At 43.0% G+C, this 26,550-nt stretch overlaps 1 protein-coding gene across 1 annotated transcript; it reads right to left on the bottom strand.

Moving 5' to 3' along the window:
- Positions 1–558: 558 nt before the first annotated feature.
- Positions 559–26,550, bottom strand: ENO4 (enolase 4). Its single transcript, XM_061162742.1, has 14 exons — positions 26,384–26,550; positions 21,481–21,609; positions 20,413–20,603; positions 18,080–18,225; positions 15,750–15,919; positions 15,513–15,644; positions 13,792–13,845; positions 10,009–10,065; positions 8,601–8,768; positions 6,400–6,525; positions 4,867–5,062; positions 3,402–3,469; positions 2,731–2,848; positions 559–680 (listed from the first exon to the last, which is right to left on the bottom strand). The coding sequence occupies exons 1-14, from the start codon at positions 26,546–26,548 to the stop codon at positions 559–561; spliced, it is 1,842 nt and encodes a 613-aa protein (XP_061018725.1). The 5' UTR covers positions 26,549–26,550.

The following is a 26,550-nucleotide window of genomic DNA, read 5'->3' as shown; positions in this document are numbered from 1 at the left end:
GAAGCTGTTTGGCTCTTAAAACAATACGTGAAACTCTCATAGTTTTGCCCAAGTTGGCTATAAAACTGTGTGCATGCTTTCCAGCATGGATATTTAAGATAAAAAGAGAAGATGTATACCTCTTCCTACCAGAGGAAGCTCCCAGTGTAAAAGATGTTTGTTTTTAGAGATGTTCTGACTAGTGAAGTATGAGATGTTTGAACTGAGTGTGGAGTTGGTAGCAAAAATATTGGACTGTTGTACTGGGTCCTGACCCCTCCCCCTCAAATGGACATATACAAACATGTGCAAGACAGTTTTTCCATGAACCGGAGCATGAGCATGTACAAACAGGGTCCCCACAGAAATGTGACAGCTGGAAGACAGGTTCGCAGGTATAATTTCCAGCAAAATACTCTGTTTTTCACCAAACAGTGAACGTAAAGGAAGAAAAAGCACACAAATTAGTGACGTTTTTGGAGCAAAAGCAGAATGAAGCTATCCTCCAGGTCTATCAGTGTAATAGTCTGAGTGGTGTGGCTGTCAGCTGGGGTGCATGCAACCCTGGTGGGCAGACGCTCAAAGTTTGGCAAGTTCCTCTGCAACTTCTGTGGGGAAGATGGGCTCAGGGACCTCGGGCAGCTCACCAGCCTTTTCAGCTTCCTCATTCCAGTAGAAAAATGTGTGTTCTTCATTGAAGCCTGTTAAAAATGACAACAATAAAGTTTACTAATTCAGTGGCTCTGATTTTTTTTTTTTTTTTTTTTTTGGTTATGTGACATGTGGGATCTTAGTTCCCTGACCAGGGATCAGACCCATGCCCCCTGCGTTGGAAGCACAGGGTCTTAACCAGTGGACCAGCAGGGAAGCCCCTGGTTCCAGTTTTTCTCTTTGTTACAGGATTTAGAGGAGACCAGCTTCAGAACTGTCCAGAGGTGTCACACCACCATTAGAAAGGATTCTAGACCTGCCAAAAAGTGGGCCTGTCATTGGTTATACATTAGCTGCAATACACTTGTTCTGTTCAGTTTGCACTGTATCCTTAGACAACATTCTGGAATGTTTGGTGTACAGCGGACTTTGGGCAGAAGCTGAGCAGCACAGGATAAGAGGAAGATGAACTGGAGGGAAGGCCAGTGCTCTGCACGAGACAAACCTTTGCCAACTAACTATGCCAACGTCAACCTCTGTCGACTCAGACTGTTGCAGTCAGGTCCCCATAGGCAGGAACAGTGTTTTAACGGCTGGGCTTTTGCCAAGATTTCCTACACAACCTCTCAGTGGAGTGGTTTGCTTTTCCAGTTTTTTTTGTCCCCCTTCACGTGTATTGACCACTGTCAATGTTAGCAAAATCCTCATTAATCTGTTAATCCATTCCAGAATGCTCGGGCCGGCACTGTCACCAGGGAGGAGCTGGGCCTCCGGTCACTAGAGTTCTTTTTGATGCCCCGAAGCAGCTGTTCCCCTTGTGGTGAAGTCTGGTTGGAAATGTGATCGGTCATTTAGGGAATCTAGAGCTTCCACGAGTCCGGATGACAGAAATTAATCAGACAATAGGTAGGAGCCATACAATTTTACCCATTTGAAAAAAAAAAGAAAAGCCCTCACGTTACACACTAAATAATACAAACTTTGGACTGTCCTTACATGACTGAGACATAGTCTCCCCCTTATATCTTTTTTTTCTATAAATCTTAGGATGTGTGTCAAGGTCATTACATAATGTGACACATTTATAGTTACTATTTCTGTTGGTCCCTGAAAAAAGTGCCTATATTGAGTCACAAAGCAGGACTTCCTTGCTACTACACAATGCTCCCTATAATATATCTCATCCAGAGTTACATTTATGGCAGTGGTCAGTCCGCAGCCTTTTTGGCACCAGGGATTGGTTTCATGGAGGACAATTTTTCCATGAACCGGGGGGAGGGTGGTGAGGGGATGGCTTTGGGATGATTCAAGTGCATTACATTTATTGTGCACTTCGTTATTAATTACATCAGATCCACCTCAGATCATCAGACATTAGATCCTGCAAGTTGGGGACCCCTGATTTATGGTATACAAGTATGTCAGCACTACTTAAATAACATCCCTTTTTGCAGTCTGGCAATTCCATTTTAAAATACAATAGTTTTAGAATTTTGCAAAGACAGGTATTGGTCTCTTTAGACATCTTTGCATGCTTGCTTTTGGCTATCACAGTAATACATAAACAGTAAAAACGCATGTTGGGGGTTTTCTCTCCAGGTAGCTGGTACATAAGCTGCTTCTATCCATGCAGATTTACAAAGTTCTATGTCATAAATGACTGGTTCATTTCTCTTGAGACTGTAGTCTTTCCAAGCTACATTAAATTAACATGCTGTCTACTTAAGTAGGACAAATTGTTGCCAAGAACCACCAGGGAAACATCTGTCTTTAACTTTCCTGAGCTGTGCAGAGAAACCTTAAGTATAATTTGGACCATAACAAAAGGTAGGCTTGGAAATTCCAATCAATTAAGTATTGAAAAGCATCACACAGCCTATCCATCAAAAAAAGGGCGAGAATTTTAAACATTCAGGTAAATAGATAATCCATTAAGAAAACAATGCACATTGTGGCAAATGCCATCCTGGTTTTGTCAGCACTTATTTATAGTCCTTGGATTCCCCTGCCCTCCTGCTGAGAGACTTCTATTCCTCCCTCTCCCAATCTTTGTTCTCTTATTCATCGCTAAAGGAAAACAAAGCAGAAAGCAGCACATACCCAGTGTTCCATTCTGGCCAAGTTCTTCCTCTATAGTAATGAGGCGGTTGTACTTAGTCACCCGTTCACCACGAGAAAGACCTCCCAACTTGATAAACCGGACGCCAAGTCCAACAGCCTAAAGGGATGGGGAACAGCTTATTTTAAATCGAGTCATATTTTGCTCAAGTAAACTCTTCAGGGAGAAGGGACACTGCCCCTGTGTGCTGTTTTGGTTTACTCTCAAGTCAGTTTCTCATCTTATATGTGTAAAGCGGCCTTGAAGTTAATTTCTCTTCTTACATCAGTAAAGCGGCCTGCTTACAAGCCGAGAAGAGTCAGAGGTACAGAGATAGTGTGACTATACATCAGACGCTCTCCTAGTCATGTGAGCATGCTGACTTTTATATAAGAACACTCTGGCCTTTCTCACTTCATTTTAAGAGGTAAGATTGCAAGTGCACACCCCAGTCATTTCAGTATGCTCATCATTTTCCCAGGACTTCAATTTTTCTTCTTTTTACAAGTTCAAAGATTAGCTCTTTGCAAAAGGTAGCTGTCTGGGAGGAAGCAAGTCTTTCATAAAAGGTTACATGACTTTGTCTGCCAAAGTCCACCGTTCTCTGAGACGCCATTTTGTGATAAAAGCAGTGTTTTGGCAATTCTGCAACGGGCCAGTTTTCAGCACTTACCAAATCGACAAGGCTGTCATCAGACGACTCTCCTTCTGTGCTTCCAAAGACAGCGATGTGCTTCCTACCTGTAAGCAGAGGAATTCTTTTCATTTTAGATGGTATGAATCTAATCAGCAGATACAAGCCTCCAGAATAAAACTTTAAAGTTTGCCAGAGGTTTAAAACTGAAGAGTCAATTTGTTGACCATCTGAGAATTCTAACCCATACATTTGCATTTCTAGTACCCTGATTTTATCTGTGTAGATAAATACTAATTGAATTCTATGTTTCATCAAATATAAGATGCCCTCGATTGTAAGGGGCACCATTATTACCACTAAAAAGGAAAAATGCTCAAGTTAGATTGATACATTTCTCAGACCACAGCTGTAAGACAAAATCATCCATGTTCAATGTAGAAAAACATGCATCTTAGAGTCAAAATAAATGGTAAGTACAAGGGCATCATATGCCTAAATAACAGATTTCACAATTCATGTAAAATTTTGTTCAAAGGAAAACTGTCATTCTAAATGTTGACTTATTAGAAGAGCAGTGTTAATAGTACTTAATCAATCACTTTTAAAGATCTCAAAACCCCTTAAAATTTGCCAAAACCTACAAAGACTGCAATCCAGAGTTCTTCCTGTGGTGACAGTCTTGTGTCTTACAGGCAGGAGTTACAGCAGTGATCTAGTATGGGACAGAATGTCTGCTGAGTGCCAGGCCCAGGAGGAAAAGCCAGGCCTGGGGCGTCTCTCCCACCACCTGCAAGCTACCCTGCCTGGGTCCTAGACCGGGGAAGCCTGCAGGTGAAGGGACCACATGCATTTCATTCCATCTTCTGCCACGAGCCCAGGCCTCTGGCTCCCAGTCTCCCTCTGAGTCTTGCACCAGCTCTGAGACTAGCCTTCTGCATAGTTCCTGAGATCCACTCACGATACTCATGTTTCAGGCCCTGCGCATAAGTGAACGAGACTCCTGAGAATGCCCTGGAAAAGGGGGAAACAGGATGAGACGGTTGGACGGCATCATCGACTCAATGGATGGCATCATGTTTGATGTCTGGGAGATAGTGGAGGACAGGGAAACCTGGGATCACAAAGAGTCAAACCCGACTGAGCAAGCTGTGGTTAGTACTACAGTTGAAACTTTTGAGGAACTGAAAAAAAAAACCAGTGTGGGCTAATGATTGAAAAAAAAAAAAAAAATCACTGTGGTGTCCTGTGAAGCTGAGAGAACAGCGGCCTCAGCCACGTGTTTGTGGTAGCCCTCCCTGAAAGGGGCGACCTCCTGGGTGGGGCTGTTGTTAGAACATTATGAACTAAATCATTAGTCAGATGCATTTTGCTGTTGAGCACCAAATCACTCGCAAATGCCTGGGGTGTTTTTCCTTCCAAGATGGATTCCAGGCTTTTGAGCACCTGATACACTGCGTATTTAAGTTCACCGTGAGTCTTTCAGATCTGCGCTCCCACTCACCGTGGATGAGGCTGGTTATTTCCACCAGGTCCGACATGGTGGTTTGGTTGGTGTGTCTTATGATCAGCCCACTGTATTTGAGGATGCTGACGTTGCCCTCCTCCAGCAGCTTAGAGATGCTTTGGGATGCGGTGCCCGCAATTATGTAACACCTGGAACCAAGAGCATTATAGATGCTGTCCCACTGTTCAGAGTCCTGGGTGGATATTTAAGAATTGGTCATTACAGTGTATGCAGCAGCATCACAAAACAACAGGAATTATACAGTAGATAATCAAAGTTAGACACCGTTATGAGATACACAAGCTAGGGGTTTAGGGGGAGTTTTGGTTTTTTTGCATTTTTCAGCTGAATGCTGCCTGTACCACAGCCACACAAGTTAATAGGCTTTGTGGAACAGAAACCTAAAGTGATTAAATTTGAGCTTAAAGATCTAGTGAGTAAAATGTTAATACACATTAAATGCTCTTCTTCACGTTGATTCTGACATCCCTCAAACACAGGCTCTTCCCACCCACTGTGTTATCCACGATGCTGCTAAAGACTGGCTGGTTGGAGGATGTTAATGTTATTTCTGGGAAAAAGACAATGGAAAGAAATGAGCCTGCAGGGCTGTAGACCCTCATTCCCAACACCCTTATTTTTAATTGGTGAGACCACCAAATGAAATGAAATACTCATCTAAATAGTAATATACAGTCTTCCCAGCCCTTGTACTAGATGTCCACCTGTCCCACTAGGACAGACAATACAGGTGCATCTTATCACATTAAAAAAAGAGCTATGGCCAGAGCCTGGGGACAAGAAGCAGAAGATATGTCTGGTGGGATGAAAGACCTGGGCTCAGCATCTTCCACAAGTGCTGGGATGTAGCCAGGCTGTGAAAGGAAAGATGGGACTGAGAGATCCTGGGGCTCCAGTAAGATCCAGCTCTCTTTCTGTCCCTCAAATTGTAATAGCTGAGTTATCTTAAAGAGAACAGCTGCTCACTGTATCTAATGGCTTTTCAAGTTCATAAAATCAAAAATGTAAGTTTTGAAGTTTAAGTGGGTTAGGAAAAAAGACAGTTGTAGGCACATAGACAATCCTTGTCAGATGCACTAGTGCAAACAGGTCAGAAAACCCCAGTATCTCAAATCTTTTAAAAAAATATGTTTTTTTTTTTTTTTTAACTTCTGTACATGTGTATTAACTGAATTTAGGTTAAAAAACATTTGGCCGAGTTGAAGTTCCGTTTCCATGAGCACTTGGAAATGATGTGTGATTAACCTACTGAAGCACCAGTTAGCACAGCAGGCATCAGTTAGGCTGCTGGTAAACACACAGGTACTCTGAGGTGCTGGGGGATACATGTTTTATTCCATAGATAGGCACACTCCTAGGTAATTCTGTTTCTGCTAGTCATTTGCCTGGTAAGTGCCTTTTCTCATAAATGTCCAAATAAAATATCCCAGCCCAAATTACATTTCAAATCTACAGAGCCAAAAGAATGAGACTTTGTTCTATTATAAAATTCAAGGTGAATCCTGTTACCTCCTTCCTGAAAGGGTCAATTAAGGCAATAATTGAAGGGAACTTGTTGATCAGATCCACATACAGGTCAACCATCTCAGCTGCATTTTTGTAGGTCCCCATCATCACTTCATATTTTCCTTTACTCTGATAAATGTAAGGAAGATATTGAAATAGGCTAAATGATGAGTTCTTCAAACATTAAAGATGCAATTCAACTTCATCTTCATTCATTTCATATAAAAGACTTCGGGTTGTTTTCAGGTCACCCTCACACGAGAAAACTGTGCCGTTTACTTTAAATATCTGTGAAATATCACCTGAGAAAATCAAGTCCGCATTTCTCTGGATGCCCCATACATCTCTTCCCACGGACTTCAGATGAAACCTGCACAAAACAACTGCCTGCAGGGTAGGGGAGGAGTAATTCCTTACTTCAGTTTTAGGATGTGATGCCAGATACCTGGCAGCTTGGAAGATGGGCAGTCACATAAATTCATAAACAGAATAGCAGTGCAAACCCGCCTACTCAATAGACCTACCATTGTTCAGCTCACAGTGAATGAATTTAGCTTACTTCCTTTACTGTGAATATTTTAAATTTGAAAGCAGGGCTAGGCTTTTGAGATATGAACAGTCAATATGAAATGTAAAGAGACTTAAGTGAAAGCAAGCAGGCATGTTCTAGCAGTAACTATTGTTTTGGAAGTGGAATTCTAGTGTAGCCTGTTCATCTGAAGTCTGGAATGCCCCCAGGTACTTAAGTACAGGAGTGAACGGACCAGGAGAATTTAGTATGATGCCTGCAAACACAGCACCCTTATGTCCAGTCCAAATCTGTGTCCAGCAGTGGCACCTGGGGCCTTTAGGTACGGGGAGGGAGGTGGAGTGCACCAGAATGACTCTGGTATACTAATGCCTTCCTGTGGCTGCTAACAGAATGGATTCCCTTAGAATTAAGCAGGTTCCTAAGAAGTTCATCATTGAAAAGATTCTGTACTTTTTTCACGTTAAAAAGTGGTTAAGAACTCTTAGTTTCTATACTGCAAAACTTACACAATCTTGTCTTGTCAGAGAGGAAATGCTTTGAACTAACTTTTTCAATGACTTTGAACTAACATAAGAAGAATTATCTGCTATCTAGCTAATGCATTTTACCGAATATATGCAACAAATATCCAGTCTAGTTAGCGCTAGCAGTCAGTATATTCATAGTTCATGGTATACGTTGTAGATGAAAACATGCAATTATTTTTCTTAATGGTATGCCTAGGAACCAATCATTATGTGAAGAATAGAAAATTACGTTAAACATCCTTTTCTGTGCTTAGTTTCCTTAGCAAACTAAAAAGTTTAGAAGTCAGCTGATACTTAGGTTTCTAATATACTATTCAAGATTTCCTTTGAAGTTAAAAATTAGAATTGCAAATTAAAGTGGAATCCTATTTGGTCATGTCTCCTGAATTTGACATTAATTACCATTACTAATTATTCTCCAAAAACTTCAATAACTTGAAAATACTTTTTACATTTAAAAAGTGAGTCACCAGCAGAAACTCCAAGAACCATGTGTCTAGAAGAGCTTGTCAAGTCATAGTTACAACTGACTCACTTTTTATGCTTGACCAATTCAGCATTCATCAACCAAATGAATGTACTCAGCAGAACATACCAATTTGTTAAATTATTTTTCAGCAGTTCTTATTTCAATATAAGTAATCCATTTTAGTCACTTTTATTACAGAATTTCTCTAATTATTATGACATTTTCTGTTAATATTTAAAGTTATATGGCTATGTTATTGTCTGTCAGAAAAAGACTATAGGCTTCCCTTATGGCTTAGATGGTAATGAATCCACCTGCAATGTGGGAGACCTGGGTTTGATCCCTGGGTTGTGAAGATCCCCTGGAGAAGGGTATGGCAACCCACTCCAGTGTTCTTGCCAGGCGAAACCCCATGGACAGAGGAGCCTGGCGGGCTACAGTCCATGGGGCTCCACAGAGTTGGATGCAACTAAGTGACTAAATACAGCATAACACATTGTCTGGTCATTAGCTAACTTGGCTTTCCCAACTCCATTTATATTTGGACCCTTCCATGATATTACTTGAAAAAATAGAATTTGTTTGGAAATATAAACAGATAGGTTCCTCTTTTGAGTTCTAATTTAAAAATAATGGGACCGAAACAAAAGGCACAAACTCTGGAGTGGAAACTTACATAGTCCATCAGCTCATGTGCAGCACAGTTGATGGCTAGATGCAGGTTTGTTCCCAATTCTAGCCCCAGGTTTGCACAGATTCCTTGTATGAGGAGCAGTGGCTGCTCTATAGTGTCGTAATTAATGGTTAAACAGCCAAGATGGGAGATCTTGCCGGTGATCTGCTGCTGCAGGATCAAGAAAACCACGCATGTAAATACAGCACGCTAAGGCTCTTGGAGCTTCTGGTGGTTGGCAGTTAATAACCAGACACAGCTCTCCAAACACAAGGTCCTCTGACTCTCCATTCACCCTGTCCCTAGTTCCCGCTCATGTCTGCATGACCTCTGGGCAGATGAGTGTTCTGCAGTATCGGAATAGTTTTCTTACTCCCGAGGTCTTCAAGTTTGACCTGGGAACACACTCCTCTCTCTTTAGTTGCCCATGTCCTCTCTCTGTCGGCTCTACTATTGAACACGGGCTGACCTGAGCCATGACCACCAGGCTGGTGACTCTTCAGTCTGGCCCTATAAGTGTCTGTCTTGCCTGTCCCTGACTCTGCCTTCTTCCTCTAGACCTGCTCTTTCCTGTGTCCATTTTCCTTTAGAAGGATATAACTGCTAAAAGGCCACATGATGCGAAGAACTGACTCATTGGAAAAGACCCTGATGCTGGGAGATGGTTGGATGGCATCACCAATGCAATGGACATGAGTTTGAGTAGGGTCCGGGAGTTGATGATGGACAGGGAATCCTGGCGTGCTGCAGTCCATGGGGTTGCAAAGAGTCAGACATGACTGAACTGAACTGTTAAAAGGGCTTCTATGGTGGTTCACACAGTAAAGAATCCACCTGCAGTGCAGGAGACCTGGGTTCAATTGCTGGGTTGGGAAGATCCCCTGGAGGAGGGCAGGGCAACTCACTCCAGTATTCTTGCCTGGAGAATCAGCATGGACAGAGAAGCCTGGCAGGCTAGTCCATGGGGTCTCAAAGAGTTGGACACGACCGACTAAGCACAGTGCCACACAACTGTAAAAATGTCCGTTAAAAAAATGTAACTCTTCTTCAAGAAAGGTTTTATTTTAAAAAGGACAGGAGACTCCAGCTGAAAGGACACAGCACAGAGGATGCACAACAGCGGAAGAAGGTGTGATGACCCAGATGACCTTGGGGAAAGGTCAAAGTCTGAGATTTCAGTGGGCCAGACGATTGCGGGCAGTGGTGGCCTGGCAGCCTGTTGCCAGAGAGGCAGGGACGGAATGATATTCCAGCTCTGGGGGCTGGCTGCCTAGATTGTCCCTTTGAAGGCATATCACCATGCAATTTCTGTTTATGTGAGGCCTGGTCCTGGAACAGAGTGACTGTGGGAGAGGGGAGGGGGCGGGGAATAAATGACCTGTCATATAGTGTGGGAAATGCATTTACTTACTTGGCCTCTTTTGCCTCCATCATGACTTTTTTTCATCTCTGGCTTTGGAGGAGGGGACTGCGGGACAGAAGATAAAGATATGTCACTGGGGATTTTCAGACACGTCTGTGGCAGCAAGCAGAGCTTTTGGTCCTCTGACCTGGTGACTGCTCTGGGGCCAAGCTGGTCACGCTGCGAGTCTCTCTCTCTCTCTCTCTCTCCTGCTCACACACACACTGTGTAAGTCAGGGAAGGGGTGATGCCAATCACTCTTTAACTTCATAAACCTAAAACAATCTCTCAAAATCAGGTACATGCTGGATCTGATGTATGTAATGTCATGTGACATTAAAAGCAAAGCTAATTACCAATGAGATGCTCCCACGGTTTACAGTATTGACATAGGATGCACTTTAGGACTTCCCTGGTGGTGCAGAGGACAGAAACCTGTCTGCCAATGCAGGGGACATGGGCTCGATCCCTGGTCCAGTAAGATTTCACATGAAATGGCTAAGCCCATATATGCCAGAACTACTGAGCCCAAATGCTATAACTACTGAAGTCCATGTGCTAGAACCTGTGCTCCACAACAAGTTCAGTTCAGTTCAGTTGCTCAGTCGTGTCTGACTCATTGCGACCCCATGGACTGCAGCACGCCAGGCTTCCCTGTCCATCACCAACTCCCAGAGCTTACTCAAACTCATGTCCAATGAGTCAGTGATGCCATCGAACCATCTCATCCTCCGTCATCCCCTTCTCCTCCTGCCTTCAATATTTCCCAGCATTAGTCTTTTCTAATGAGTCAGTTCTTTGCATCAGGTGGCCAAAGTATTGGAGCTTCAGCTTCAGCACAAGAGAAAGCCCGTGCAAAATGAACAAAGACCCAGCACAGCCGTCCCCACAAAAAGATGACACACTTTAATGCCCAGCAGTTATTGGCTCTATAAGCGGGGGCAAGTTTGTCAAGAATCAACAAGGTTCATACTCAGTTATACACAAAGACAGAAGTTATCCTGCTTCCTTTCACTATGGAGTCAGCTGAACTTTCTATCCGTTGATATTAATAAAAATAATATAGGAAGCGAAGTGATGTGCCAAGAGAAAAGAGACAGTGAAACACACACGGCACTGCCTCAGGAAGCTGTGATCCAGTGATGGCAGACAGGTGAGATGCAGGTAACAGCCAGGAGGAAGGCGGTGTGATGCGGAGTGCAGAGCTAGGGGACTTCCCTGTGCAAGTCGGGGAAGGGAACCTGGAAGAAGCTGATACCTGGTGGGAGGGGGGGAATGTGGGAGTGCCAAACCTGCCAGGTAAAGAGCAGCATATCCGTGGCCCAGAGCTGAGCAAGGACAAAAGTCGTAAAGCAGCGTTTTGCAGCTGTGGCACTCTTGATACTTTGGCTGGGTGATCCTCTGCTTGAAGGGCTGCCTATCCTCTGTCGGATATGTACCAGCATCCCTGATCTCAGCGTTCTAGATGCCAGGAGAGCCTCAAACTGGGACAACCCAGAACGTTTTGCCCTTTGGGCAAAATCATTCCCCACTAAGAAGCACTGCCTTAGAAGAACACAGTGATACATTTTACTTTGTCAAAACTGAAAAAGAAAAATATCTCTATGGTTTCATAAAATACAATTAAAAAGGCAGGCAACGTGGTAGAAGAAATTAGGTATTAATGTCACATGTAGAAAGGACTGAAGCCTTTATTACAGAAAGAATTCCCAGATTATCAGTAAAGATAAATACAAATAAAAAGGGTAAAGAAATAAAGCAATCTGCAGAGATTTGTGCAGAATTTTACATGATTTTAAACATAAATCATGCTATATACTTGTATGTGTGGTGTCTGTGTGTACAAATACAAAACAAAGACTAGAAGACCACACTCAATTTTTAACAGTAGTCAGCTCTAGAGATGGAACTGGAACTGAGGGTGGTAGTGAGTGTGGGGTCCACGTAGGTGGAGTTAGCACAGGGGTGGGGTGGGGGGTACTAGCTCTACCAGTATTTGAATTTTTATAACATTCATGAGCTACTTGTATAATTAAAAATAAACTGTATAATTAAAATTGTATAATTAAAAATTTGAAAGTCAGGGTGACTGCAGAAAGCTCAAATATCCTGAATTTCTAATATTCTAAGTTGGATTTCCTCCACCTCCTCTGACAACCACCACCTCTACGCATTGCTCATGGCGGTGTCAACTCTGAGCATACTGCCTATATTCAGCTTGTTTACTCCTCACAATGTATCATTTCCATTTTGTGGACGAGGAGCCTGAGGCAGAGAGGTTATATAATTGGCACAAGGGCACACAGCTAGTAAAGGGGCAACGCAAAAGGCAAGGTGAGGGTTAACTTATCAAGTCTGAGTCTCTGTAGGCTGGTCACCCATAAGGAAGTTGGCCTCCTGAAAAGCACCCCGGAAACTGGCTCCAGTATGAATGTGTGAAAGTGCTAGTCACTCAGTGGTGTCCGACTCTTTGTGACCCCCATGGACTGCAGCCCGCCAGGCTCTTCTGACCATGGGATTCTCCAGGCAAGGATACTGGAGTGGACAGCCAGGTGCTTAAAGCAATTCTGATCAACTGCAGAGCATGGGCCCAGCCACCTGCCCCCATTACTGATTCAGTGCTGGCAAGATCGCATTGGAGCCAAAGTTCCTTCACATCATACTGAGATGGCATCTTGGCCCCCATCCTGCAAGAGGATCAGCCAGTGCTTCCTAATCATGTAGTTTAGAAGCCTCGCACTATGTAACTGTGGCTCAGGATTGAGTCCTGGAACAGAAGGACATTAGTGGAAAAACAAGTGAAATTTGAATAAAGTCTGGAGTTCAGTTAGTAGTAACTTAGCCTTTTGGTTTCCTAGTTGTGATAAATGTGCTTCGGTGATGTATCCTGTTAACCCTGGGGGGAACTGGGGTGAGGAGGTATTTGGGAACTCTCTGTACTGACTCTGCAGCTTCTCTATAAATGCAGTATTATTCCAAAGTGAAAGACAAGGATCGGGACCCTCAGCCCACCACCTCACTGGGCATGACCCTGGTCAGAACACTCCTGCATCTGAACATGTATTCCTGATACATCCATGGAGAGAGAGGCACTTTGTGGACATAGTGGAGGGAGAGGGTGGAACGAATTGGGAGGGTAGCATTGAAACATATACACGACCATATGTAAGATAGCTAATAGGAAGCTGCTGTGTACCACAGGTAGCTCAACCCGGCGCTCTGTGACAACCTAGAAGGGTGGGGTGGGAGGGAGGCTCAAGAGGGAGGGAATACATGTATACTTACGGCTAATTCACATTGTTGAATGGCACAACACAACATTGTAAAGCAATTGTCTTCCAATTTAAATTAATAATAAAGAATATGATGGAATAACTTGGTGCCTCTATAGCTGCCCCCATCCAGCCTCTATGACATCCCCCTCACGGGCTTCTCGGTCAAGGGTACTTGTTTGCCCAGCACTGGGATTCTGAGCAGGCACAAGTGACTGTGCCTGCACCATCATACCACGCGGCCTCTCACGATCCGAGGGGCCAGATCCTTCCCTCATAATCTTTGCACAGAGCCAGCTGCCTCAGAGATCAAAATGAGATGATTAAGTTCCATTAGAAACTGGCCCCATAGCCAATGAGGGAACATATGAGCTTGGATCATAGGGGAAACCCAAAGAAAATGAGTATGTTTTCCTATCTGTAGCAACAATATTGATCACATTGCAAAATGAACTATAATTTTGACACCAAAAGGTATATAAGCATCAGTTATTAGATACCATATATCCTCTTTACATACCATTTCAATTGCTTTGTTGATGTGTTTCTGAATTTCCAGAAGCATCTCCACACCCTGTAAGCAGAAGAACTGTGATCTTCCACAACTGCCTGATAGCTCAGCTGGTAAAGAATCTGCCTACAATGTGGGAGACCTGGGTTCCATCCCTGGGTTGGGAAGATCCCCTAGAGAAAGGCTACCCACTCCAGTATTCTGGCCTGGAGAATTCCATGGGCTGTTGTACTCCATGGGGTTGCAAAGAGTGGGACATGACTGAGCGACTTTCACTTCACATTTCACTCCACAACTGCAGTCTAGAATTTTAAATATAAACACTTATACCACACATGAATATTTCTGACTCAGAATATTTGTAGGGTCATTGATAAGACATCCTGGGTAGTGAATTACATATGGCCTACAATATCAGAGGATTAAATGCTAATCTTCAACTCTCCATTTTTATTTGGGTGAAAATGAATGAGAGGCTCTTCCTTGTTATCCTCTCTTCACTGTTCAGAACTGGCTGGTTTAGTTGGTTGGGTCACGTTAACTTCACTCTCTTTCACGGTCTCCTGACCAACCTTCTTGCAACACATGTCACAGGTCATCAAGGGCTTCTGCATGGCAGTGTTTGAATTAGTATAAATCCACTGTCACTTAGAAAGGAGGAGGATGTATTCTGCTGACGGTGGGATCTGCATACAGAGACAGATGAAGAATGGCATGCCAAATGCTCTGGTACCCAAATAGCACAACAGATATTAACTGAAGGAAAGATCCTGGCGCCACGATCTGCACGGGATCTGACAGATGGTGTGCCAGATATAAATCCGAGTCTTTCAAAACTGATAAAAGCGAGGTAATGCCTATTCCCCTTAAAAAAATAAAAAGAATTCTTTATCATAAAGAAATCATCTTGAGATTTTTTAAAAAAATGATTTTCACTAGGTTGGATAAAATATCAGTCACTATGTTGCCCAGAGGAGACGGAGCTTCCTGTCCTTTTCCTGTAAACATCCACTACAGAACACGAATGCTTAGTTCTCCCTAATGCCTAATTGGCAGAATATTTCATGAAGATATAAAGAGGCATATTGACTCATTTATGCCACTGAAGAACAGTTAGACATTAACAGGCTTCTGAGTAGTAAACATGCCACTTAGGATTCCTTCCTTCCATATTCCATAAACGTGCACTAAACCTCTCTTGCATGCCAGGCAATCTGCTAGGCTCTGCAGTTCCTACTTAACAGAAGGGCTCCTAGGAAAGTGCCAGCTTCCTCTTGTTGCCGCCATTGTGCATAGACTAGTAAATAAAGATATCTCAGTTGTCCCAAAGAACATCCTTCTAGCACTCTCAAGGCTTCTCTGTGAGCCTCTCAGTTCAGTTCAGTTCAGTCACTCAGTTGTGTCCAACACTTTGCGACCCCATGGACTGCAGCACGCCAGGCTTCTCTGTCCATCACCAACTCCCAGAGCTTGCCCAAACTCAACTGTGAGCCTCTAGCATGAGTCAAGGTTATAAAGAGTCAGAGATCCAAAGTAGTCTAAATGTGGTCCCCTTTCATTTGCGGTCTTGTTTTCTTCCCACTTCCCTAATTTCCTAAATATTTTTTCTCATTTTTAATTTAATTCCTTTTCCCTTGGTATCATAAGCCTTGGGGGCATCCACTAAAAACTCACTAATGATGAATTTTTTTTTTTTTAAAGAAAAGGTAGTTTGAGATAATGTAAGGTACTTGTTTAGCTGTTAATCCAGGATGGGGTATACAGATCACTTCTTTCATCAAATTCAGCTTCCCAGGTGATGACTTCCCACAGCTGACCAGCGACACCATCAGAAGAGGTATAGTTAGCTTTTCTGGCTGTTCCTAAAATGGGGCGGTGGGGCAGGGGAAGCAAGAGGAAATGAGGAACATGGTTCATTCGTATTGAGACACTCATGGTTCTTGTAAAGGTGTGTAATGGGCACTAACCTGGTGGTGCTTCAATAATGCAATGTTCAGGTAGAGAGGATTATTGTCCAGCACGGCACTGGTTTTGGCAACAGCCAGTGACACAGCCCCTATGGCCATGCTGCCACAGAGGACAGCCTCAGGAGGTTCTGCAGGTATAACTGGTTTTTCTGCAGCAGTCTCCATCCTTCCTGAAGAAAAAAAATATTGATAAAAGATTGCTTTCCAGAAAGCAAAATTGTGACTATGATAAAACTGTATTTTTCAATGTTTTACTTACAAAGGCCAAGCATAAAGAAAGGATGAAAAACTGAGGCTGGGAAGAATGTATTCACCACTTCCACCCCTGAGAAGTTTCTGTCTGATGTCACTACTCTCTAACATCCAAAATGTCCTCAGCCATGGATTTTGCTGAAGAAATTTTAGAATATTCAGTATTAACTCCTTCCACAGTCATGTAGGGTAGAAACTGTTATCTCATCTAAATGAGGGCTTAGGCTCAAAGACTTGCCCCACATTCAGCAGAACGTGAATTTAAGGATAGCATCTGAACAGTCTTGTGAATTCCAAAGCCTTTGTTTTTCTGTGTTCCACCATTGCTCCTGCATACCCACCTTTGTGTTGAACATCTCATGTGTATATCTAACTGGTTACCTTGCTTGCCAACCCCAAGCAGATGCCTTTTTCTATGAGGAATTCCTTCCAGATCTAACCATCCACTCAGAATCCCCATCCATCTTTCACCCTCATATATTCTCAGCCACTTAGTCATAATTAGTCAGACTAATTATGGCACCAGAGTGTCCATAATAAATCTCTCGTTCCCCTCCTGTTCGCTGCATTTCCACAGCTGCTGACCTAAGTCAGGTACGTAAGGTAAGTGGAGTCAGGTGTATAAGCACCCAGCATACATTAAATGTTTAGCAAATTATGGTTCCCTCCTACTCCTTCCCTTCTTACATTCCAAGTTCTATTAGTCAAAAGAAACCACCAAATGAACATCCACTGGTGGTCTCTACCTATGATTCAGCAGTGGCCATCCCCACCTTCCAGAAGATTGGTCTAACATGATTCTTCTGCCTTGGGCAACTCTCCTCCTCTGTCTGGGCCTCAGCATCTGAATCTATGAAATAAGAGACCTTGTCTTCATGATCTCTTTGGTCCATGGTTCTGGTGCTTTTTACTCAATGGAATCCACACTCATCTGGTATTTAGTCTATTCCCAGCATCATGCTAGGAGCTGGCAGTTCTAAATTGAATGAGGTATGATTCATGCCTTCAAGGAGCATGTTGTAACTGGATGGACATACAAAACACTGTTACAACACAAGCAGCAGCTCTGGAATTAACATATTAGAGGAACGGAGGTGAACAGTATGTTGGAAGGCATGGAGCAAAGGGCCATGATAACTTCAATTATATGCCTTAAAATGGCAAGGTCTTCCAAAGACAGTTTCCATTAATATGTTATGTGGGACTGCAGAAATGTTGGTTATGCATATCAAAGGACACCATTAATTTTTAAAATATGGAGTGGCTTTCTGATGAGCTAATGGGAAATTTGAGAAGCAGTTCAAGGTCTCCATGTTACTCCCCACCCTCTCTGCCTTGGGCAGAGAGTACTGTTCAGAATACTCTGTTCAGAGTACTCTGTTCAAAGTACGGTTCAGAGTACTTTGTTTACTAAGTGCTTACATCTGGGTAAAAAATATTTTTTATCTTACGACATGTAAATCTATTGCTGAGTCATGTCAATGTATGACAAAACCCACTGAAAAAATAAATAAATTTAAAAAAAAAAAGAAAATCATCATTAGCAACATTTTCATAAATGATATATTCCTGAATGTATTCTTGACAACTGCATATTCTTATAAACATATTTCTGTTATGAAAGATAATATATGAGTGAAGAGTTCTTATGTCTACCTACTTATGCACCTCAACTCCTGCCATTCTAACACTGTTGGTCTACAGGTGGAGCAGCAGGATGACAAATTTGGCATTCCTTATAAATTCATATTCCTTTACTGAAATTATACAGTGTGTTTTATTAAAAAACCTTGAGTCTGTATTAAGCCCTTTAAAATAAACATTTTAAGCCTAAAAAAAAAAAAATTTTTTATCTTACAAATAAAAATGGAGGGCAAGATGGGGTAAAACCGTGCTGACCTAACATTGTAGCTTCAAGCAAGGAAATGGCATGGAGGATGGATGGATGGTACCTGGTGGGAACCCAATCTAGGTGTGCAGCAGAGAGACTTGAACTTGAAAAGATAGTCCAAGCTTCAGCCTTTCTTCCCCCACCTTTGTTACTTATGGTTGGTTCTACAAGATGATAAGCCACTGACCTTGCTTTTGTCCTTTTTTCTTGGATGGAGGTGGAGGAGGAGGTGGGGGTGGTGGTGGCTGGGGTGAAAGCACTGTTGAGTCTTTTAGGTTCTTTTCCAATTCTTTTCTCTCCTTATCTTCTTGTACTTTATTTTCAAAGAATGTCCTTAATGGCAAGAAAGTATGGATTTATAATGAGATTATTTAGGAATATCGCTTGTAACTTTGGTCACGTTTTAGTGCTGACCCTAAAATATTTCAGTAGCTAACTCTGCTTTTTAAGCTACCTAAGAACAAATCTGCTTCAATTTCCAGGACTGAAAAATGACACTGTTATAAAACTGTGTTCAAGAACTGAAAATCATTTTGGCCTGGAAATAAATGTTTAAAGATTTCGGGTGCTCATTTTAAAAATTATCTGAGCCCTGTTTATTATTTTTAAGGTAAAATTTGAAGAAACAATTTGATTAAGGGCTACTGGATTTTCTTTTTGAATAAATGACCATCAGACAAAAAAATGAGACAAGGATAGACAGTGAAATATATAGCACTATATGCAGGACTTTTTTTTTTTAATTTGAGGTGGGTGCTTAAAATGAACAGCTAAAAAATTTTTGAGAACCCCAACTTAGGTACCTCTAAATAAAATTTCAACTCCCTGGAATAAAAAGAGGCTAAAAATTTCCAGAGGCAAAAAAACTACAAGCCAAAAAAAAAAAAAAAGATATGGGAATCAAATTTGCATCAGATGCTGGTGGGGCTGTGCCTTTAAAGTACTGAAAGAAATAATAATAAAAAAATAATAATAATAAATAAAGTACTGAAAGAAACAGATTTCAAAGGATAATTCCATACTCAGCTAAACAGTCAAACATGAAGGCAAAATGCTAACATTTTCACACATGTAAGAATACCCTTACAAAAATTTATATCCCAAATACTTTTTTCTCATCCTTACTTAAAAAAAAATTATATATTTATTTTGGCTGTGCTGGGTCTTCATTCCTGGGTCAGTGTTTTCTCTAGCTGCAGCAAGCGAGGGTGATTCTTTGTTGCAGTGTGTGGGCTTCTTGCGGTAGCTTCTCTTGTTGCAGAGCACAGGCTCTAGGCAGGCAGGCTTCACTAGTTTTGGCTCTCAGGCCTGGACTCAGGACTTAGTTGCTCGGCAGCATGTAGAATCTTCCCTGACCAGGGATCAAACTTGTGTTCTCCTGCATTGGTAGGAGGACTCTTATCCACTGTACCACGAGAGAAGCCTTCATCCTTACTTTTACAGGATGTAATCCAACAATTCAAGAAAGCGGAAGATATGGGATCCAGGAAACAGGAGAACAATGAAGGGATATCTTATGGCATCTCTGTAGTAGGTCTAGAGAGGAACAACTCAAGTTGGGAGATTTGGGAGGGAAAATTCCGGGAAAAAAAGGAATGTAATGAAATAGAAGGTATGACTGAGAGATTAGGAAAACAATTAAGGATCTGTCAATAGCAAATAACACACACAAAGAAGTGGAATAGCATTCAAAAACTGGAGGGCTATAATCCATAGGGTTATAAAGAGTCAGACACAACTGAGCACATACATGTGCATGCACATGCACGCACATATGCCATTTATAAAAGACATAACTAGAAGTTACACAAAATTATACAGCATTCAAAACCTGTAAAAAGCTATTCAAAAAAAGTTTTTTTATAAGGTCATGATACAACTCTGATGCAAACTAAAATGTGAAGTTACACGCAATTAAGCAAATGATAAAACTTAAAGAGAGAGAATCCAGTTGACCTTCTTTGGCCATGAGGATTGTGGCACTGATCCACACAAAAGGAAAAGTAATGGTAACCCACACGTGGTTGGGTTAGCTATGTGAACTATGCTCACATAGCCATACTTCCTTGGTTTGCACATTTTAGAGTCAACCTGTGGGCAAGGCCTGGAATATTTGACTGTGTTTGGAGATCAGAACATAAGCACTGCCCACTGGGTCATATAAAAGGATAAGAGAGGCTCATGGGGATGACACACATGAGGATGTACAGGGGGGAATAGACGATGTCTGAATTCTTCATCCTTTTCCAGAGGAACTTTCACTGAATCCTAGGAAAGCCCTATGCATAAAAAGAGGCCAAAAGGCCTTATATGGCCTTACACACTAAAAGTTTAATAGCAGGGTTTTCAGAAGAAAAACAAGATTTTATGCTACATGTTGATGCTTTAGCATATGTTCCCTAATTGACTTCCCAACTGTACCCTGTAGATAGGACACACCTGTTTCACTGGCAGGTGAAATGGAAAGAAAATAGGTACATAATTATACTGGGCACTTATGTTTCCAAGTTTCATACTTACCTGAGCACCTGATCCACCTCAGCCTGGTTGGAGGGCACTAGGCCCTGGAGCTCCTCAGTGATGGTTTCGTTGACCCACTGCACTGCGGTGCTGACAGCATCCAACCTTTCCAATTCCTTGGCTTCAGCTAGCTCAGGTGAAGCGTTCTCGTGGACTTCAAAGTGAGTTGAGATCACCACAGAACATATGTTCTGAAAACAATATAAATGTGCTCTACATTTTCCCTGCCTTTCACAGGAAATAGGAAATTGAATGTATCCAACTTTAAGGTACATGATATTTTATCACCAATTTTAAAGAGAAAATGAGAATCTATAATTTTCTTTGAGATATTTTTATAGCTATCGAAACATGGTGGAACCTGACTTCAAGGAATGTTTAAAATTATTACCTTGTTAAAATACTCTTATAAAAACCTTACAATGAACTTCATTTTTATCACTCCCTCTCCCAAAAATAGCAAAAAGGATACAGATTTAATCATAATTATTTTCATGGATAACAATGAATTTTTCTTCATGTAGGTCAGTCTACATATGTATAATTCTATGTGAGTGAGTGAAAGTCACTTAGTCGTGTCCGACTCTGCAAACCCATGGACTGTAGCCTGCCAGGCTCCTCTGTCCATGGAATTCTCCAGGCCAGAATACTGGAGTGGGTAGCCATTCCCTTCTCCAGGGGATCTTTCCAACCCAGAAATCAACCCATGTCTCCTGCACTGCAGGCAGATTTTTCACCATCTGAGCCACCAAATCTACGTAAATCTTTATACATGAATCTATAACCCTATCTGCAGATTATAGAGCTCATGACATTAGCAGTGTCAGAGTTTTAAAACTATTTTTGCCCCATCTTCACATCACCTTCAGGTCTGTACAAACACTGCACATAATAAACCATGATGGCAGATTGTATGATTCATGCTTTGTGTTCATAACTGCCTACAAATACTGTATGTGTAGTTCACAGACACTGAATTTTGAAACATTAATTTTCCACTATTTAGACAGTAAATGCTAATAAATGCAGTGGAGCCAAGACAGAGAACAGGTTTAAGTTGCTTCCTACCTTGGGAAAATTTTGAATGGTGCAGAATATTTCCACTTGGAGCGTTGGAAGCCCAAGTCCATCCAGCACATTTTTCCCCACGACTTTGCATATGGTGGGAGGTTTTGCAAGTTTAGAAAAGCAGTTTGCCTTCAACACACACACACATAAAAAAAAAAAAAAAACACAAAAATACCACATCTAATTTATCTCTGAAAGGTCCTTCACATTTACTCTAGTTTCTACTAAACCTCTCTGTGAATGTCCTCATTCTGGGATTAGTCTAGCAGCTCTGTGGAAACAGAAAGAGACTTGGATTTAGCCTCTGGTACATGGGGTAATTTGTCTATTGAACTCTCACCGGAAACTCACAGGCATGTCTTTATTTAAAGGTCCTGGTTCATTCTTTATGAGCCCTAACCTATCCTTCCATCCAAGATGCTGAAGTCAATTGACTTCTAGAAAACTGCGATGCATTCAAACCCAAGAAGCCTTAAGTGGGTTCATTATTATTCCTCCCAACAAGGCACCTAATAGTTTAAAAGGTGAAGACTTATACATAGGCTGTACTTCATTTACCATCAGTTCATGCATAGAACTACATGTTCAAAGAGGACTGTTGGAACCTAAGTGACAGTGGTTTCATTGATGTGGAAGAGCAGAGGTCATTTGGAAGTTGATCCAAGAAACAGAAGAAACAGAAGAAAGAGAATGAAGCTGAGGGAGAAAATCCTCCCAAGGAGCCTGAGTAAAAAGATTCAAGGGACTTCCCTGCTGATCCAGGGGCTAAGACTCTGAGCTCCCAATGCAGGAGGTACTACAGGTTGCATCCCTGGTCAGGGAACTAGATCCCACATGCTGCAACTAAAAAAAGATTCCACATGCCACCACAAAGACCCAGCGCAGCCAAATAGATACACAAATAAAAATTAAAAGATTCATGACTGTGCCCCTGTGCAGAGGGCTGGGAGAGAAGGAAGAGGGGTGAGAGAAGGCCCACCCTTCACCCTCTTTTCAGACAGTATTCACTCTTTATTTCCACATAGCAGACCAGGCCTCTGATCTTTCAGTTCAACATCCAATGACCACAACCTACCTAACTGGTCATCTCACATCCGTCGGCAATGTGCCGGCACAGAGATGGTGCCCAGCAGAACTAAAGCAAAAGCCAATTTTCAAGCATCCATGCATTTTAAGGATGATAGTTTGTATATTCCTGTGTGTGCATGTGTGCTCAGTTGCTAAGTGTGTCCAACTCTTTGCCACCCCATGGACTGTACCTGTGAGACTTCTCTGCCCATGGGATTCCCCAGGCAGAAATACTGCAGTGGGTTGCCATTTCCTCCTCCAGGGGAATCTTCCTGACCCAAGGATCGAACCGGAGTCTCCTGAGTCTCTGGCAGTGGCAGGCAGATTCTTTACCACTGAGCCACCTCGGAAGCCCAGGTATACAGTAAGTATCAAAATGAAGTTAATAGAATCAGAGAAGAAAAATATTATCTAGTTTAACTTTTGTGTATTGGTGAGTTCAATTCAACAAGTAATGAGCACCTACAATGTACCACATATTTGTGTAAGGAGGGAAATGGAACTTTTAAAAAATGTTTAATATGTACCTTAAAGGAGTGACTTGGTCTTGTTTATCACTGTATCACATTCCACAGTGCCTGGTATATTTGGGATTTCATAAGTTGACTCATTGGAAAAGACCATGATGCTGGGAAAGATTGAGGGCAGGAGGAGAAGGGGGTGACAGAGGATGAGATGGTTGGATGGCATCACTGACTCAATGGACATGAGTCTAGGCAAACTCTAAGAGATGGTGAAGGACAGGGAAGCCTGGCATGCTGCAGTCCTTGGGGCTGCAAAGAGTTAGAAATGACTTAGCAACTGAACAAGAACAAAATTTGAATCCTGCATGCATTAATAAAGGCCAGACACAACCTGTCTAACACAACCTTGGGCTCATTGTATACATTATATTATTAACTTCTCAAAACAACTCTACAAGGTGGTATCACCTCAGTTCCACAGATGAGCATACTGAATTCCAGAGGGAAACCTGTCCAAGATAAAATAACCAATGTCTTCACTAACCAATGTCTTAAAATAACCGATGTTTACTGCTTTGTAACAGACTTAGTGGCTCAAGCCATTTACTTGCTCATGATTCTGCAATCTAGGCTGGGTTTAACTGGGCAATTCTTTGATTAATCTTGCCTGGGGTCTCCTATACAGATTGTCATCTGTAGGCTTGACTCAGTTCAGAGTACTCAAAATGCTTTCATTCTTATGTGCAGTGTCTCAGCCAGGATGGTTGGAACATCCAGGGCCTGGCAGGCCATCTGTCTTTCTCACAGCATATCTGGGAGGTCTCTCACATCTGCTAGGACCTCTCTCTACACGATCTGATCTCTCTCTCTTTTGCTCTCTCTAGCATGGCAATCGGATTTCCTTTCAGCATGACTAACTTCCAAGAGGGAGTATTCCAAGAATACATCATGCCAGCCCTTACCAAACCTCTGTTTGCATCATACTTGCCAAGGTCCTATGGATCAAAGCAAGTCATAAGGCCACAACCCCAGTCAATATAGGAGGGACTTCCATAAGACTGTTCATTCCGGTGGTGTGGTTCATTGGGGACCATCAGTTTAACAGTTCATTACTGCTACAAAGCAGCAGAGCTAAGGATCAAATCCAATCTGCCCGATTCCCAATCACAAACTCTTAATAAGTTTTATGAAGGAGCAAATAGTATTGCTATTGCCCACAGGGATCTCTCCTATCCCTGAATTCCTCTAATATGTAAGAGAAGCATGGAAGAAATGGCATTTGAGCTGGACACAGGAGGTTGTGTAGTATTTCAACAGGCAGACAACAGGGGTAGATACTTTAGGTAGGGGGAATAGGATAAGCAAAGGGGAGGGAATTGGGAAACTTCACATTTTAAAAAAAGTCAGCGGGCCCATGTAGAGGAGCAGGGGAAGGAAGCGTAGATAAGCCTGTGTACCAAGGTAGGGGCGAGTGCTGTGAGTCACACACACTGGAATGTGTTGGATCTTACTAAGCGTGCAAGAGGGAACCACAGGGAGTTCTGAGTGAGAGAATGATGGCCAGATATGGGATGAGGAACACTACTCTGGCAGCATTAGTGGGGTGAACTTGATGGGGGAGGGGGAGAGACTAGCTGAGAATAAAGAGGGCCAGAACTGGGGCAGCAATTGAGAAAATGGAGGTGCCTTTATGTCAACTGCTGAACATTCGTCAAAGCCCAGGCCAAAACTCCCAGATGCTACAGCCCACAGGGATCTTACCCACCCCTGAGTTTCTTTAACAAACACACAGTGATCTATTCCTCAGTCTGGCACACAATTCTGTATTACCCTATCTATTACTCCAGTTATTTTATGTATCAGTGGCCCTTGTCCCTAACTGACGTATAAGTTCCCAAAGAGCTGTGCCAACCGAAGTCCTAGTTGCCTAATAGACTGGGAAGAGCATTACACTGGGGGCAAGAGTCCAAGTTTCCAGTTTTAATTTCTGCACTAATTCATTGTGAGACAACAGCTTGGGGTCTTCCTAAAATGAGGAAGTTAGACTAGTTAACTTTCAAGAATTCCCCTGGCAAGAGACTGTGGAAAGAGAATGGAATTGGGAGTTGCATTCACTCATTCATCGTGAGTGTCCACTATGGACTCTGCTAGGTACTAGGGACACAGACCTGGTTTGATTTCTGTCATTCACAATGTTCCTTGAGAAACCATCTAAATTCACCGGGCCACGGTTCCTTTATTTGTAATACGGAATCACAAGGTTTACTTCACCGTGGTCCTAGGGATGAAGTGATATTACAGGAACCACATAACACAAGGTGCGTCAATAAACACCTCTCCTCCCCCCTCCCCCGAGTTGATGTATCGGCCAAGACCGATAAAAACAAATATTTGTGGAACATCCCCTATATTAACTGCCCCGACAAGATGTGATTTTGGACCCTGTAGACACATTGCTTCCTCACTGCACTTACATACTCTGCTTGGTGATGTCATTCTGCCTCACTGTAGTGCGAATCCCTACCAGTTCCAACCATACCTTTCAGAAGGTGGGTGTTGGTTGTACTTACGGGTCTGGAAGTGAGAAAACGCCTGCCTTTGTTTCAACTGCCCACGGCTTTAAGACTAAATATGCGCCAGATGGTGCGCTGAGCAGAGGAGCTATGTGAGAAGGCGAACCCCCACCCCACCCCTCTCCACAGGAGCTCACAAGCCGCCTGGGGAGGGTTTCGACACAAAATAGGGGGTGCTATAAGGCCGCTGCAGGACGATCAGTCCAGGGCGAAGTGGGCAAGACTTTGATCTGAATTTGAAGTGTAGGTGCGAGGTAGTCAGGTGGGACAGGCATCCCCGGAGCGCACGCAGGGCACACAAGCCAAGGAGCCGAGGTTTGAAATCGACAAAAACTTGGCAGCGATGGGAGCCTGCTGGTTACGAGGCCCCAGGGTGGGCTGAAGACTACGCTGTAGCGAAAGCCAAAGGCGTTCGCTCCGTGGTCAAAAGGAGGCCGCTGAAGGTTGGTAAACTGAGCTACGAGGTATGAAGGGCTGTGATTAAAGGAGATAACTGGCAGCCGCCCAGAGGTAGTGAGGATGCCTGCCAGCCCCTGAGCTGTCGCGCCGTAGCAACAAATCCGCCCAGAGCCCTCTTTCCTCCAGCAATTTCCAGTCCACCACTTTCTCTCTCGAGATTCCTTTAGCCAGGTTTCCGCTCCGCTTCTTTCCTTCAGGGTTCCGGAGCCGCGTCAACCCAGCCGGGACCCAGCGGCGGCGCGCGTGCGCGAGTCTGCGGCGCAAGCGCCCCGCGTTGCCGCAGCGCGGGGCGGGGGGAGAGGGGCTGGAGGAAAGAGGGTTCTGGTCCCAGGTCCCTACCAGGTGCCCGTAGACGTCGGCAGGCTGGAGGTAGAAGGTGGAGTTGAGCAGCTCTTCCAGCCTGCGCGGAACGTCGTTCTCGCGGTAATACTCCATCGCCTGCTGCTTCAGCTTCTGCAGCTCCCTAGTGGTCCCACAGCTGCGGCCGCCGCCTTCTTCCCCCATGG

This window comes from Dama dama, chromosome 15 (assembly GCF_033118175.1).
Source record: "Dama dama isolate Ldn47 chromosome 15, ASM3311817v1, whole genome shotgun sequence".
Classification (NCBI taxonomy): domain Eukaryota; kingdom Metazoa; phylum Chordata; class Mammalia; order Artiodactyla; family Cervidae; genus Dama; species Dama dama.
Note: the sequence above shows the minus strand (reverse complement) of the source record. Positions and strands in the feature narration are given on the sequence as shown.